Source organism: Etheostoma cragini, chromosome 17, assembly GCF_013103735.1.
Source record: "Etheostoma cragini isolate CJK2018 chromosome 17, CSU_Ecrag_1.0, whole genome shotgun sequence".
Classification (NCBI taxonomy): domain Eukaryota; kingdom Metazoa; phylum Chordata; class Actinopteri; order Perciformes; family Percidae; genus Etheostoma; species Etheostoma cragini.
The window spans coordinates 1,846,784-1,862,255 of NC_048423.1; the positions used below are offsets into that span (position 1 = coordinate 1,846,784).

The 15,472-nt window shown below is 39.5% G+C and overlaps 1 protein-coding gene across 1 annotated transcript in view; it reads left to right on the top strand.

The window, feature by feature from the left end:
* hectd2 (HECT domain containing 2) overlaps positions 1–15,472 on the top strand; it is a 50,601-nt gene that overhangs the window by 32,882 nt on the left and 2,247 nt on the right. Inside the window, exons 14-19 of the mRNA XM_034898466.1 lie at positions 3,229–3,293; positions 3,663–3,756; positions 6,543–6,617; positions 10,510–10,597; positions 11,194–11,300; positions 13,765–13,880. Of these exons, the coding sequence (XP_034754357.1) occupies positions 3,229–3,293; positions 3,663–3,756; positions 6,543–6,617; positions 10,510–10,597; positions 11,194–11,300; positions 13,765–13,880 (545 nt within the window). The remainder of the gene's footprint in view (positions 1–3,228; positions 3,294–3,662; positions 3,757–6,542; positions 6,618–10,509; positions 10,598–11,193; positions 11,301–13,764; positions 13,881–15,472) is intronic.

Consider the following 15,472-nt stretch of genomic DNA (forward strand, 5'->3'; position numbering starts at 1 on the left):
GAAACAAGGACGCTGGAAAGAAAATGTGTGTGTGTGAGAGAGAGATAGAGCGAGATAGAGGGAGACACACACACACACTGGAGGCTGAGATGACAAGAGAGTCTAGACCAATAACAGAAACATAAACATGTGAAATACCAAACTCCTTCCTTCATATATAGCAAAAGACTTTGTTTACATCCCATAAAGCTGCACTACTCCCGGGTGTTTCCCTCCCCGGTGCTCCGTGTACCTGGGGAGACATTTTTCTTTTAATCTACGTGATCATCTGGTCCCGGGACACCAGCCTGGGCCTCCATTTCAACAACAAATGAATAAAAAACAGCAAAGCGTGTATTCGAAATTCACACCTAGCCGCCTTCGTAGGGCCTAGGTACTGTTGTTGTTGTTGTTGAGCAGTTTTTAATGTTCTATCACACTAGAACTACTCAAGAGAGCGCTTTTGAGACTTTGCTCAAATTTTTGGGACAATTAGGGCAGAATTCGGTAATTTGGGACAACTGCTTGGACGTCTGGTCAACCCTACCTTCCTTCCTCCAAGACATTCATCCGTCTTCCATCTCTTCATTGCATTTGGCTTCTCCATTGATTCATTTGTTTATAATTACCCAAATTACTTTAGTTTTCTATCTACTACACATGTCAATCTCAAGGCCCGCGGGCCGAGTCAACTGCCTCGTCCTAATTTACTTCTAAATGTGCCTAAAAGGAGCCCTGAGGTTGATCCTTCTTCATTTCATAAGCTTTTGTGATGTTAATATTTGCAGAATCTAGAATTTTGAGGCAGGATCTGTGTGTTGTTTGTGGCTCGTCAGGAAGTTGCATCAGTGGTGCGACACAGAGTTTAAGAAACAGTGTAGCAAACAGAAGGAAGTGGGTAGAAAAACGGACGGAGAGATAATGGGAAACAGAGTGGGCATGAATAGAGAGAGAGAGAGAGAGAGAGAGAGAGAGAGAGAGAGAGAGAGAGAGAGAGAGAGAGAGAGAGAGAGAGAGAGAGAGAGATTTAAATGTCTGTCCCATTAAAATGAAGATATATGATCAAGGGCCTCTAAATGCTTTTCTGTTCCGTACACTCAGTTTGATGTGTGTGTGTGTGTGTGTATGTGTATATATGTGTGTGTGTGTGTTTCTTTGACTTCATAATGACCTTAATGGTTGCGTTAATAGTACAGATAATGTTTATTTTCATGTCGGTGCCTTTGTGTGTGTGCCTACCTGCAATCAGTAGTTCACACACACACACACACACACACACACACATACACACACACACACACACACATTCAACCTCCACACACAATTATTCTACATCTGGTCACCACATGTGGCAGCTGTGAATACTTTTTGTGTGTGCGTGCGTGTGTGTGTAGATGGGACATTCAGTTCTGTACATGAACTAAACACAAACACACACACACACACATTAAAGTTACACAATGAAGTCATTTATAGCCAACATTAAACTCTTTTCTGTCATAAAAGAAAAAAAACACTGGCTGGTCTTTTTTCAGTTCACACACACACACACACGGACCATTAGGTCAGATTTTACACTGCGAGTTTCAGACTGAACAGCAGTAAAATCCAGCTGTTTTCTGTCGGGTTGTTATCTGTTTTAAATGTTCATCTGTGTCTTTGTGCGAGTGTGTCTTTGTGCGAGTGTGTGTGTGTGTGTGTGTGTGTGCGTGTATGTCTGTGTGCGTGCTCCTGGGTGTTCCACGTGTGTGCTCGTGGTAAGAGCTAATTTATCAATGTCCCTCGTTTCGGCAGAGTTGTCATGCTAGCGTTGCATCACTGTGGAGATGAAGAGGCAGCGGTGAGAAACAAGGACGCTGGAAAGAAAATGTGTGTGTGTGAGAGAGAGATAGAGCGAGATAGAGGGAGACACACACACACACATTTTGGATTTTCAGCTCCATCTTATAAAGACTACAGTTTCTGCTCTGACAGCTTGGATTCTATTATTATTAATAGTATTATTATTAATTTGTATTGGGCTGCTCGATTAGGTGGAAAGAATCATAATCATTATTGTTTTGGTCAATAGTGAAATCAGATTGCTTAATGACTTATAGAGAGATGTTGCATTTATCAAAGTTAGGAAACTAAACAAAAAATGAACGGCATAAACAACGTGAACTGTGAAATTCCCCTGAATACTTTCCTGTTGTTCTTGATTACTCTACTACTTTCAGCCAAGATGAAATTACCACCATGAGATTTTACTGAGGATATTTCTTTTTTAGCGCCTCTTTATTTACTTTTTACTTGTGGTCACCCTGGCATTATTTAGTCACTTATTATTATTGTTACTATTATTATTATTATTATTATTATTATTATTATCATTATTATTATTATTATTTTTGTGTTATTGGGAGCAGTAGGCTAGTTGGAGCCGGTTAGGGTGGGGGCAGTTGCTCAGTCCAGAGGGATCAGTCAGAAGTTGGGTTGGGAACAGAAGGGTCGCAGGTTCAAGTCCCCTTAAGGACCAAAGTACGGAGTGTGGATTGGTAGCTGGAGAGATGCCAGTTCACCTCCTATGCAGTTAAGCAAGGCACCGTACCCCCAACCGCTCTGGGTGCTAGTCCAACACTGCCCCCCCCCCCCACTCTGACATTTCTCCATTAGTGAATTATTAGGGCCTGAGCATGTTTGTATTCCAGGCCTGTGCATAGTGATTCCAACAAAAATATTGTGAAATACATGTTTAAATGCAATTTCCCAATAAACAGTATAAATTATATATTACCTCCAGCATCTGTGGTGAGCTAGGCTAGCGGTGGGTGCGTCAGACAGAGTTACGACATGCACGGAGATGAGAAGGGCATGAATAGACTTAATGATCTAACTCTGGGGGATACGGTGAACAAACTGAAGTCCCAATAAGCTGCTGTGTTCATTTAACTGCTCCTCAAGTCCCTGCAGGGTAAATCCAAACAGATAGCTATACTATCTGTCCAGTCTGAGTTTTCTGTTAACGTACGCATGTTCCACCAAAACAAGTTCCTTGAGACTTGAGACTATTTTTCAGAGACACAACATCCTGAGGCGTATGCACGTTTTCTCCAGTCCCAGAATGCTGTGTGGACTAGCCTGACCCTCCTGTGCAGCTCTGTGGCGGAAGGTCTGGACGCTACTGTCTACATTACATTATGGATCAGATGAAATGTAGGTTAGTTCACCAGACTGTGTAACTTCCGCCTTAACCTGCTGTGTTATCAGCTGATGGGCTTAGCCGTGTACAACAGCATCGCTCTGGACATCCACTTCCCCCTCTACTGTTACAGGTACGTGTGTGTGTGTGTGTGTGTGTGTGTGTGTGTTCCCCCATGTTGAAACAAAACCTACGTCTTTACATGAAAAAGCTTGCTTCCGTTTGTTTGTGTTTGTGTTTTGTGTGTGTACGTGTGCACGTGGTAATATTTTAGTTTGTTACATTTTTTATTAGCTACATATGCGTGTGTGTTATTTTAGTTTGTCCCATGTTTTATATATATATATATATATATATATATATATATATATATATATATATATATATATATATATAGCTGTGTGTGTGTGTTTCCGATGTGCTGCTCCACCCCCACCAGCAGGAAGGTACAGTTACTGGTAACTTGGTTGATGTTTCCCTGAATGTTTGTCCACTCTCAAAGGAAGCTCCTCACTCCACCTACTGCACCATGCGACCAAAATGCCCTTGTCGGCATGACAACCGCCACCCTGGACGACCTGCAGCAGATCATGCCGGTACGTGTCACTGGTTTGAATCGCCCGGGCTGCAGGTGAAAATCTCTCGGAACTTAAAGGGACTAAAGACTGAGGTTCAGGTGTAACTTTGAAACTAATCGGCAGCGTTTGGCTTTTTGATGCATCTTTTATTAGGTTAACACCCCAACATTTGACAAAGGAAACAACCCAAAAAAAACCACTGCTTGTTGCTTTGTACGTACAGCTCTACATAAAAATACATGTTCAAGCCGAGTTGTGTTAAAGACATAAGACTTTGTGTTACATTAAACCATATAGCCTAGGTGTAGATTTCGGGGGGGATGCAGGGGAGATGCCCCCACCCTCCACCGTAGAGTCGTCCCCCTTCACAAAATATCAAAGACACCCCAAAAACATGTAAAAATTACTGTTCAGGGGGATTAAAACATATATACATATTTCTATGTCCTTCTCAGGGTGGTGGCTCTCCAAAACTTGTATTTGTTTTAACTTTCTTACAGTATTGAAGAAAAAAAAAAAAGAATATTTAAATCATCTTGAGCAAGGCACGTTGCCCCCAACCGTTCAGGGCGCTGGTTCAGCTGGCAGCCCCCCCACTCTGACATCTCTTCATTAGTGCATGAAAAGGTCCTGAGCGTGTGTGTGTATTTCAGGACTGTGTGTGATTACTAACAAAGTGTGTACACAGAGTGTAAATTACAATTTCCCCCCTGGGGATTAATAAACAAATTGACATTCAAAAAATTAATGTCAATTAATGAGATAACTCCTGTTGTTATTTGATGGTACACAGAAAATTGAATTATACTTGTAATTCTGTGAATTAAACTTGTAAGTCTGTGTACTGTCACTAGAGGGTGCCAGAGTTACACTTTTGATCTCGGTGTGTTAAATTCAAGTCCCGACCCCTCCCCCCAATCCCTCAAAGCATGGTCTTTGTAAAGTTTAAATTTAACTTCATGTGCTGCTGTCAGATTGAAGTTGAGTCTTCAGCAGATAATATACTTAATATAACTTTGGTAACTTTGTGTCAAAACCCATTCATGCATTTTGTCTACTGCTCCAACTTTTACGTCACTTTAAATATATTTAACGTGCAGTAGTTTTCAAATGTACCTTCATTCACAATTTTATGCAATATTTTTAGAGGTTTTTTTAAACATAATATTTAAAACATATGATTGTCTTCTATCTGTAGTTGGAGTGATTAGGTCTGGGTACAAAATTCCCTACTTTAAGGCACCAACCAAATTGCCTTTAAAGTATTGAATATAGAAAAATGCCTCGTCATGCAATACCCAATTTCAATCCCTTAAGGAGTAACTCTTATCAGCCACTGAGAGCCAATAAGCACGCAGCATGCTCTTACAAAGATCTGATAATAGGCTCGTTAGAGATGAGTCAGGTCTGCGATCCCGCCCAATGCATGCTGGTTAGATTTGTGTCCGACTTGATCCCGACTTGATCCCGACTTGATCTGACGTCGTGCGCACGTGGGCAACGATGACCTCACAAGGGAAAAACTGGCCTCTTGGCTGTTCTAACAGCTGATTGGTTCAGATTCGACTCAACATGATGACATTTTACAGGCTTTTGTATTGGTTTTGAATAGGAGGGATTTTAACTGCTGTTTGTCTGATAAAGGCTTATTCTGTACAGAGCACATGTTGGGTGGCTGATAGTGACATTCAGAAGTCAAGGAGACTAAATCTGGTCTGATAACAGTCTGTTGTTAATTAACATCAGCAACAGATCACATGTCGAGCATTTTAACCGCTACTCATACTCATACTACTCATACTTTGTAATAATAATAACAACCAGAGAGGACAAGCTGATTTTCATGTCTGATGACATTTTAATAAATCAGACTTAACAGGATGTGAGTGTTTCTGTGACTTCCGGTTCAGCCTAAAGGCTGCTGGAGACGGCTGGGAACTGTCCGTCTTGACAGCAGATCTTGGTGTGTGTCCCCCCCCCCTCCTTGGCTGCTGCCGCCTCCTCTTGTCCACTTTACAACAAGCCAAATGTCTATGATTGGCTAGTGTTACACAGGAAAAACTACGTTACACAGAGCCAGGGCTCACGTAGAAATATCTGTGTATTAACAGTTTTATATGTGGATATTTTAAAGTGCCCATAAAAAAGAAAAGTTAAGTAGGGGCAAAGTAAGATCAGAGGTGGAAAAAGTACTAAAATATAAGTAAAAGTATCAAGACTTTGAAATATTACTCAAGTAAAAGTAAGTAAAAGTAATAAGTAGTTCATTTAAAATGTAAATAAGTACAAGTTACTTAGTTACATAAAAAAAACACAACAACAAAACTACTCAATACAGTAACGTAAGTACATATATTTTGTTACTCTCCATCTCTGAGTAAGATTAGGTTCAGAGCTGTCACTTAGCAACGGAGAAACTCTTGTGACCAACAGAACAGTTCAGCTGTGTTGTACATCAGCTTTCAGTCAAAGATGCAGAACATTCACTCAAAATTTGTCCTCGAGTTTCACAATCAAAATCGTTCAATTTCCTGCACATTGGACCTTCAGATGTTATCAGAAACACATTTGGGTGAAATATTTTAATAGAATAAGAGAACGTTTCCAAACGAGCCACCATGTTGAGTTTTGAAACTCCGGGAGTGGACAGCCCCCCGAGTGAACAATCGTTGAACATCCTGTGGACACGCACCAGAATTGATCTATTAATCCCCTTCTAAGAGAAGTCATTAAAACCAGTGACCTCTGACTCCCATCACTGCATGTTGTTGATTTTGGTCCTGTACTCTTGTGTCTGTGTGCAGGAGCTGGCTCACGGTTTGGGAGAGCTGCTGAGCTACGAGGGAAACGTGGAGGAAGACTTCTACCTCACCTTCCAGGTATCGACATACATTTACACCAATTCAGCTGAGTTGTGCATCCGCTTTGAGCCAAAGAGCAAGAACATTCACTCAAAGTTAATCCAAAATCGCCCTGAAGGTTGAACAGCTAAGACCCTGAATCTGGGTCAGTGAATGGAAACACACACACACACACGCACACATGCACACACTGCGGTGCCAACAGGCTGCGTGGTTACATAACAGCAGCATATCAGATACTAGGCCTGCAGTTGGTGTCTGGCCTCTCTAGTGACCTCAGACCAGGACCTGAAGTTAACTTTTTGGACCCCCTACCACAGTGGATTTAAAACTTATCATCTTATCATCCATTTGGTGTATATCTACTAACTGTGCATATTAAGATGCTGATTAGTCAGCGTGATTATTGCACAGGTGTGCCTTAGGGTGTCCACAATTAAAGAGCACTCTTAAAACGGTATTGGGGGAGTCTGAAGTTAGTCCTGAAGTTTCACATCCAAACCCGTCCTCAAGGTTGAAAACACTGGATCACAAGCGCGCGCGCGCACACACACACACACTCACACACATGCACACACTGCGGTGCCAACAGGCTGCGGGGTTACATAACAGCAGGATATCAGATACTAGGCCTGCAGTTGGTGTCAGGCCATAACTCTGGTGACCTCAGACCAGGACCTGAACTTTACTACTCATGGACATTGCGCCGTCAATGGTAGTATATAGGTATAATAGTATATAGATATATCAGTATATAGCTATATCAGTATACAGATATATTAGTATACAGATATATATCAGTATACAGATAAATCAGTGTAGATGTATCAGTATATAGATATATTAGTATATAGATATAATAGTATATAGATGCCAAGAAACCATACAGTCATTATATAATACTATCACTTTTAATATGTCCATTTTAAATAATATCTTGAAATTGCTCATTGTTGTAGATGATTTAATCTCTTCTCTGCGGCTGTTCCATAACTCCTCTTGTTGTGATGCAGTGATATTTAGCATTTGTTCTTATAAGTTTCTTTTTATATACAAACGTTTCTCTTAAGTGATGTTTGCTCTCTCTAATTTGAAACGTCCCTTGGATACTGTTGGATAGCTGATGATTATTTATTTTGTACATCATTTGTGCAGTTTTAAAGTCAACAATATCTCTGAATGTTAGTGCTTTAATTTTAATAAATTTATTTAATTTATATTATTTAATAAATAATTAGTTGGTGCTCTAAAAGCTGTTTTATTTACAATTCTTAAGGCTCTCTTTTATAGAAAGTGTTCATTTTGTAAGTGTTTCCCCATACCTCCAAACAGTAAGTAATGTGGAAGTATGAAGGAACAATACAACGTGTACAATGAGCGTTGTTTTAATAAATAATTGGTTTTATACAGTATAGCAATAGATTTGGATATTGCCATTAATATAGTGTATATGTGGCTTCCAACATAATTATTCATTGATTATGATTCCCAGAAATTTAAGTTTGTTTACTCTTTCCATCTCAGTATCATTTATCATAAGATGTTTTACGATTACCAAAAATTATAAATTTAGTTTTACTTAAGTTCAGTGTTAGTTTATTAGTCAGCTCTTCATCTTTTTTAATTCATTTTTCGCTGTATCCAAGAGTTGTTCCAGATTTTTGCCAGAACAGATTAAATTGGTATCATCAGCAACTTAAATGGTTGTCAGTGTTTTTGACACCTCCCATACATTATTTATATACCACAATGGTCCCAACACTGACCCCTGGGGGACCCCACAGGTGATTTTCTTTACCTTTGATTCATGGTTTTGCAATTCAACACATTGTCTTCTGTTCTGTAGGTAGCTATTTAACCATTAAAGTGCAGTCCCCTTTATTCCATATTTGTGTAATTTCGGGATCAATAAATTGTGGTCTACTGTATCAAATGCCTTCTTAAGATCCAAGAATATCCCCACTGCATATTTTTTTTGTTCTAATGCTGTTATTATTGCTGTCGTTATTTCTTCTACAAATTGAATAATTGCATATGAAGTTGTCCTATTAGCCCTGAACCCATATTTCTGATCACAAAGAATATTAAGTTTAGCAATGAAGCTATCAATCCTTGTAGAAAATAATTTTTTCTAGTATTTTTGAGAATTGGGAGAGCACTGAAACAGGTCTGTAGTTTGAACGTTTATGTTTTTCACCAGCCGTGTGTATTGGTATCACCTTTGCCATTTTCATTTTATCTGGAAAGACCCCAGTTTTCAGTGATTGATTACATACATGCGTTAGAGGTTTGACAACACAGCCAATAATACTTTGGACCATAAACACGTCAATACCATTCCAGTCAGTGGACTTTTTACTCTTAAATTGGTTAACAATCTCAAAAACAACACCAGGGTTAAAACATCGCTGTAAATTGGACTTAACAAGACATCGGCATGTTTTATGAAGTCTCCCTGCCGCTGAGTCTAGTTACCAGATATTGTACATAAAGACATACTTTGTGGTGCAGCTGGAGTTCTATATTAAGCCGGAACATATGTGAGAAGAAACATGATGTAAAAGGCTGAGTAGGGCTGTTACTTGAACCTCCAGCGTGAGCTATACGTTGGTCTCAGTCACACCACTGTGCCACTGACAAACCCACTGACCTGCAGCCCCCACGGCCTATCTCTCTGGCATTTCTCCCACTCACTGTGGATCCCCGTTTCTCCTGCATGTTTGTTCATCCATTTGTGTCTCGTTTACTGTATGTATTTACACGTATTGCATATTTATATCCCTCTAAGTTTGTACTGCTGTTCTTGCAAAAGCCTTCACTGACAAAATGAATTCCCTCTAACCCCGTCAACCCTTAACCTCTACGGAATTCTAACTATAAACCCAAACTTTATTTATATTCCACATACCAGGGGCGGTTCTAGGACCAAAGCTTTCGCGGTGCGTAGGATCCTTTTGACGTAATTTTTTGATGAAATTATTTTATTAGGAAAAACCCTTTGAGATGTAGCATCTTGTTTTTGAGGGGGTCCTTCAAGGGAAGAAAATACAGTACATTCACAATTAGACAAGACAGTTAACAAAACAACTTGAGAGGATCTAAAAAAAAAAAAACATACGTAACAATTGACACACATACTGACAGACAAAAGACAAAAGCTCTCCATCACACCAAAACCACCCAAATCCTCCCCATTCCAACCATTACATATTAGACAATACACAGTTAAACAGTAAAAAAAATTACACATTTAAACATTATTTTAACAATTACTGTGGACATTGAAGTCAGATCATTTGGACCTTTCTCTCTCTAAAATGGCGGGGGGGCTAAAATCCCCCCCTGCCACATACTGAATTTAACACTGCAATAAACAAAGTCATAGCAATTATATTCATCTAATTTCTAGTCACAATGTCTAATAACACTTACTGTCGCCCTACAAGTTGTATTTCAGTGAGATATAAGGACATGTTTTTAAGAGTATTTAAAAGTGTTGGAAATGTATTTTTTTTTAGTGATATCTCTCAAACAAGCTTTTAGCTTTTTATTTACATATAATAAGGATTTAAAGATCCTGTGTTATTTGTAAAAGATGGATCGCATTGTTTGAAGATCATATCTTATTTCAAGAGATCTTACCAAGTGAATTTTACCTGTACCACTGGCGGAGTTTTACTTATTACAAGCAAAAACACAAGGATTCATTGTTTTGTTTATTACTTATTTAAAAATAAAAAATCCCGGTGAATGATGTTGACATATTTTGGGAAATCTGCTCCTTCCCTGATTGTTACCACGCTGCTAAGGATGTAACTAACAATCATACATGGCATTTTCCTGAGACAATGAAAGGGTTTTGGAGTCACCTATGTGACATTCTCTGTGTTTTTGTGTGTGAATGTCTCAGGTCTTTCAAGAGGAAATGGGCGTGGTCAAATCCCACAACCTGAAGCCTGGAGGAGACAAAATCCCGGTGACCAAGCAGAACAGAAAGGGTGAGTCCACTGACTCTTGATATGTGAGGTCCATGACCCAATGTACATCTACCCTGCAAATTTAAAGTTGCTCACATTAGTGTAAGTGGTGAATCCAAATGTGGATCCCATACGCCACGCCCACTTTGACCAATCAGTATCCCACTGTAGAGGTGGCCTTAGGAGTGGCCCTAGATGGTACTCTCTAAATTTTGTAAAAGTCTGATATGCCGTTCGTGAGATTAAATGAAGATCTGGTGACTTTCCCGCACAGTTTGAGGGGCTGGAGTGAAGATAATGATGACCTCTTCTGAAGAGTCAATCGTGTTTTTTTAATCCTCCGTGTAGAGCAATCCACATTAAATCCTCTATGTAATAAAGAGCAGATCATCCACATAGCCACAAAGTACTGCCCATAACGGATTTTAGAAGATTGTAATACAGAGTGACTCATTTTCCATTGAGCAGCTTGTGTTGCCATCCAGGTCCAGCTCTGTGCCAGTGTCCGTCCCCCCCACCCCGTGTGTTGAATGAAAGGGCCAAGACTGGAGGGTGAATGTGGAAAAGTTAGTAATGGGAGATTGAAAATTACAATGTTGTTTCTTTTCTCTCCACAGAGTACGTCCAGCTGTACGTTGACTTCCTGCTGAACAAATCCATTTATAAACAGTTTGCTGCCTTCTACCACGGCTTCCACAGTGTGTGTGCCTCTGATGCACTCATGGTGAGTCCACAGTGGGCATGTGCGTCCGGCTGATTTCTGAGGACTATGGTTACCTGGTCCTCAGATCTCTGCAGGGTAAATCCAGACAGCTAGCTAGACTATCTGTCCAATTGGAGTTTCCTGTTGCACGACCAGGGTTACATAACATTGGTAGAAACGTCGTCTCCTTTTCGTCTCATTTTTGTAGCCTCTTTGTCACCTTTTCATCACCTTTTAGTCGCTTTTTGCTGCTTTTCGTAGCCTTTTTTCCCCCCTTTTTCGTCACCTTTGTTGTAGCATTTTTGTCACCTTTTCATCGCCTTTTAGACGCTTTTCTTTTCTTTTCGTTGCCTTTGTCGTTGCCTTTAAGTTGCCCTTTAGTCGCTTTTTGTTGCCTTTGTCGTTGCCTTGTTGTCAGGGTAAACGCAGACATAGGACTATGGTTCATAGTCATAGCCTAGTGGCATGGTGAGCAATGATCATCAGTTATTTGCTGATTAATACATTTAATTTAATTTAATTGATTTAATTTAGCCAAGTTATGATTTATTTGTGTGGTAACTAGCTAGGAAAAATTAGTTTGGTTGTCAAATGCCCGTACTTAAATGTAGCAAAATTCTTTCCATAACTTTTGGTCAGGTAACGTTGGAGTTAAAGGCAAAAAAACTTTTTGGGCCAACTCCGGGTAAATGATAATTGAAACCTATTCTATTCTACCCAATAACACTTCCAGATCCAAAACTTTTCTCAAGAATAAGCTAGTTTTTTGGGGGCCGAATAAGCTCTGCTGTATATACTGTATAAATATCCCACTTTGAGTATAGCTACCTATTTGCAGTATATTTGCATTGAAGGGCATTTGAAGTTCAACTTCTGCTTATTCTTCATGTTTTTGTCTTCCTCTTCTGTTTGCATTCAGTCACGTCCACAATCTCTGACGTCTCAGGATGTGTGTGTGTGTGTGTGTGTGTGTGTGTGTGTGTGTGTGTGTGTGTGTGTTTGTGTGTGTGTGTCAGTTTTAAGCTGTATAGGCATGTACTTTCACAATTAGCTTTGGGTGTGTAGTGCAGAGTCAGATTCCTCCTGAGTGCAGAGAGTAAGACATTAAGTTGGCCCACATAATCTAAAATGCACTTTCACTTTTGCCTGGTTGTAAACAAGGAACAGACTCTCCCCACTTGAACTTCTGTTTGTCAGTTTGACTCTTTATCTATGATCAGCTGCTGTGACGTGGCAGGACTTCCTGTTTCCTCCCCTAGTTTACTGGTTGTGTTCTTGCATGACGACACTATCAAGCAGCGGAAACGATTGTTGCGTTCGATGGCTGTCGTGTTTCAGTGGAAGTTCTGCAGAAAGGCGGATGTCCGTCCAGCTGTTTTCAGAAACGCATGGTCATGGCTGTATCTCTGAAGTTCAAATCCTGTTGATACTCAAAACACATTTTTATTCTACGTTGCTTTACATATGTTACATTATATTATATTTTGCTTTTGTTATGTTTTGCGTTTTGTCATTGTTATGTGAGATAATTACAACACTGATTGTATTTAGGAGGTGGGAATCACCTCCTAAATACACGCCTCCCGATACGATATTATCACGATACTTATGCCACAATACGATATATCACGATTTTAAACATATTGCAATATTCTGCGATATATTAATACCTTTTTTCCAACTTCGTTGTCTGTGTAATGATAAAGTATTGTTACAGTATGACAATATTGCGATACTACGCTGTATTGATTTTTTTCCCCCACCCCTGACTGTAGATTATATTATGGGTAGAACCTTGTAATATTAAGGTTCTACCCGTCCTTTGGTCCCCCAACATAGAAAATATGTTCATACATTTTTATCCCCACCGTCATCTCCAAAGAGAAGAGGGGATATTATTTATTTGCAGTGATAAAATAATGCAACGGCAAACAACAGTGAATGAGTGTTCTTTATTTTTATGTATGTTTCGTCAGTCTATTGTAGAACCAAACCTATGGATGGTTGGTGGTATGTGACACTTAATGCTTGATATATTCTATATATATATATATATATATATATATATATATATATATACCCGAAAATCGCATGTGGCCCCAGCCTGGCCCCTCCACTTGAAACGGTCTAGACCCGCCACTGCTGTTTTACATTTTAATATCTCAGAAAGTCATTTTGAGTTAAATTCTACATAGAGCTGCAATAATTCCAAATGATGTTGTACAATTAATTGTCCCAGAAATAATTGCCATTACCAATAAATTTGTCACTTTCAGTCAAATTTAAAAATAATTGATTTATTTATGATTTTTTTTTTAACAAATTTAAGTTTGGAATGAATTCCAGGATACATCTTTTGGTTTTGTATCACTGTCATGTGACCCAGACAATGTAGTAACACAAATCCACAGCCTTTGAATCAAACCACATCTCTTGATAATCATAAAACTGTTTTTCTAACTGTAACTTGTAACTTGTTTTACAGCTGTTGCGGCCAGAGGAAGTGGAAATGTTGGTGTGTGGGAGTCCAGAGCTGGACATGAACGCTCTGCAGAAAGCTGCTCAGTATGAAGGATACAGCAAGACCGAGACCACCGTCCGGTAAGAGGCCTGCACTTCCTGTTTACTGACACCATGCATTCAAACCACCTCACATGTCCTTTAACACACTGACATACACACATTGAGTACACTGATCCCTGTGTAGCAGAAGGTAAGTCCCTGTGTGCAGCTGTGTGTCTGATTATTATGAGTTGTGTGATTGGTGCTTGGGACTGTAAAATAAAATTTGGGCCCATGTTGCACAGACCGCTACAGGAAATCATTTCTACCACAACCAATAAAACTCTAACACGTCATCACTGGGTGCTGACAATACACCACAATACTGTGAGACACCACAATGCTGCACTCAGTACTGAGTCTGTCTGTCTGTCTGTCTGTCTGTCTCAGCTCGACCAGAGGTCCTGTGTTCATGTGAAAGTCATTCATGACTGACTAAAGGTTTTACAGTGTGTTTAGCCTGCAAAAGTTTGTATGCAAGGCATTCATTTTGTATCAGGAAGAAACTCAGACACACACACACACACACACACAGATGACCTTCAATCCTTTTGTTTCCAGCCATAGGGGAAGAAATTGAGCCAATACTTGTCAGCCACAGATAATGTAACTCAGCACGGTGCTGACAGATATGCAGGACTGTTACACAACTTCAATACTGTCTGTCTGTTCGCCTGCCTGTGTGTGTGTGTGTGTGTGTGCGTGTGTGTGTGCGTGTGTGTGAGTGCGTGTGTGTGTGTGTGTGTCTCTGTCTGTCACCTCTTGTTTTCCTAGTCCATACTTTAACCCTTGAATTGTCTTCAGTTTTGCGACCTTCTCGTATCCCTCGGGTCAAATTGACTCGTGAGTTATTTGGGGTTTCAAAAACAATTCTGAAATAAAATTTTACTTCATAATTTATTAACAAATATTGTCTTGATCTCAATTTCAAACAATTAGGATAACATATGTTTAGGGAATCCAATCAGTCTCTACTAACACAAATAAAAAGGGAAGTGGGTTTCGTTTTTGTCATAAGGTTATAATTCATGTTAAAAATCCACTATGGAAAAAAAACATAAGTGGTCATATCCAGAATAATTTACTGTATTGAGTCAGGAATACATGTTCATCACAGAAAATAAGGTACAGCAATTGATTTTTCCAGTAGAAAAAGGTATACTTGGAACATTTTTCTTCTTGTAAAAATTGGAAATGGGTCTATTTGACCCAAATATCAGACAATGGTTAAGGGGAACTGAGATTAAATTGAGCCCCAAAACTGAATATCTTTGATGTTTGAGGCAACATCTGGGACAATTTGCTGACATTTTAGGCAAGGCTAGGCAAGGCAGATTTATTTGTATAGCACATTTCAGCAACAGGTTAATTCAAAGTGATTTACACACAATCAGTTAAACAGATAAAACACAAGTATAAACAGATAAAATTAAAACTATTAAGACAGATAAAACCTTAACCCTAACCCACTTGAGAGTACCTTCCCACTAATTAGTCAATGTTAGTGCTACCTTTCGTGATCACCCTCAGTGTCACTACCCCTCACGACTCTATTTTTAGAGACGTTACCTTTCGTCTCCTTGGACTCTTCTTCACACTAATTAAGCCAATCTAGTGCTGCCTTTCGTGTC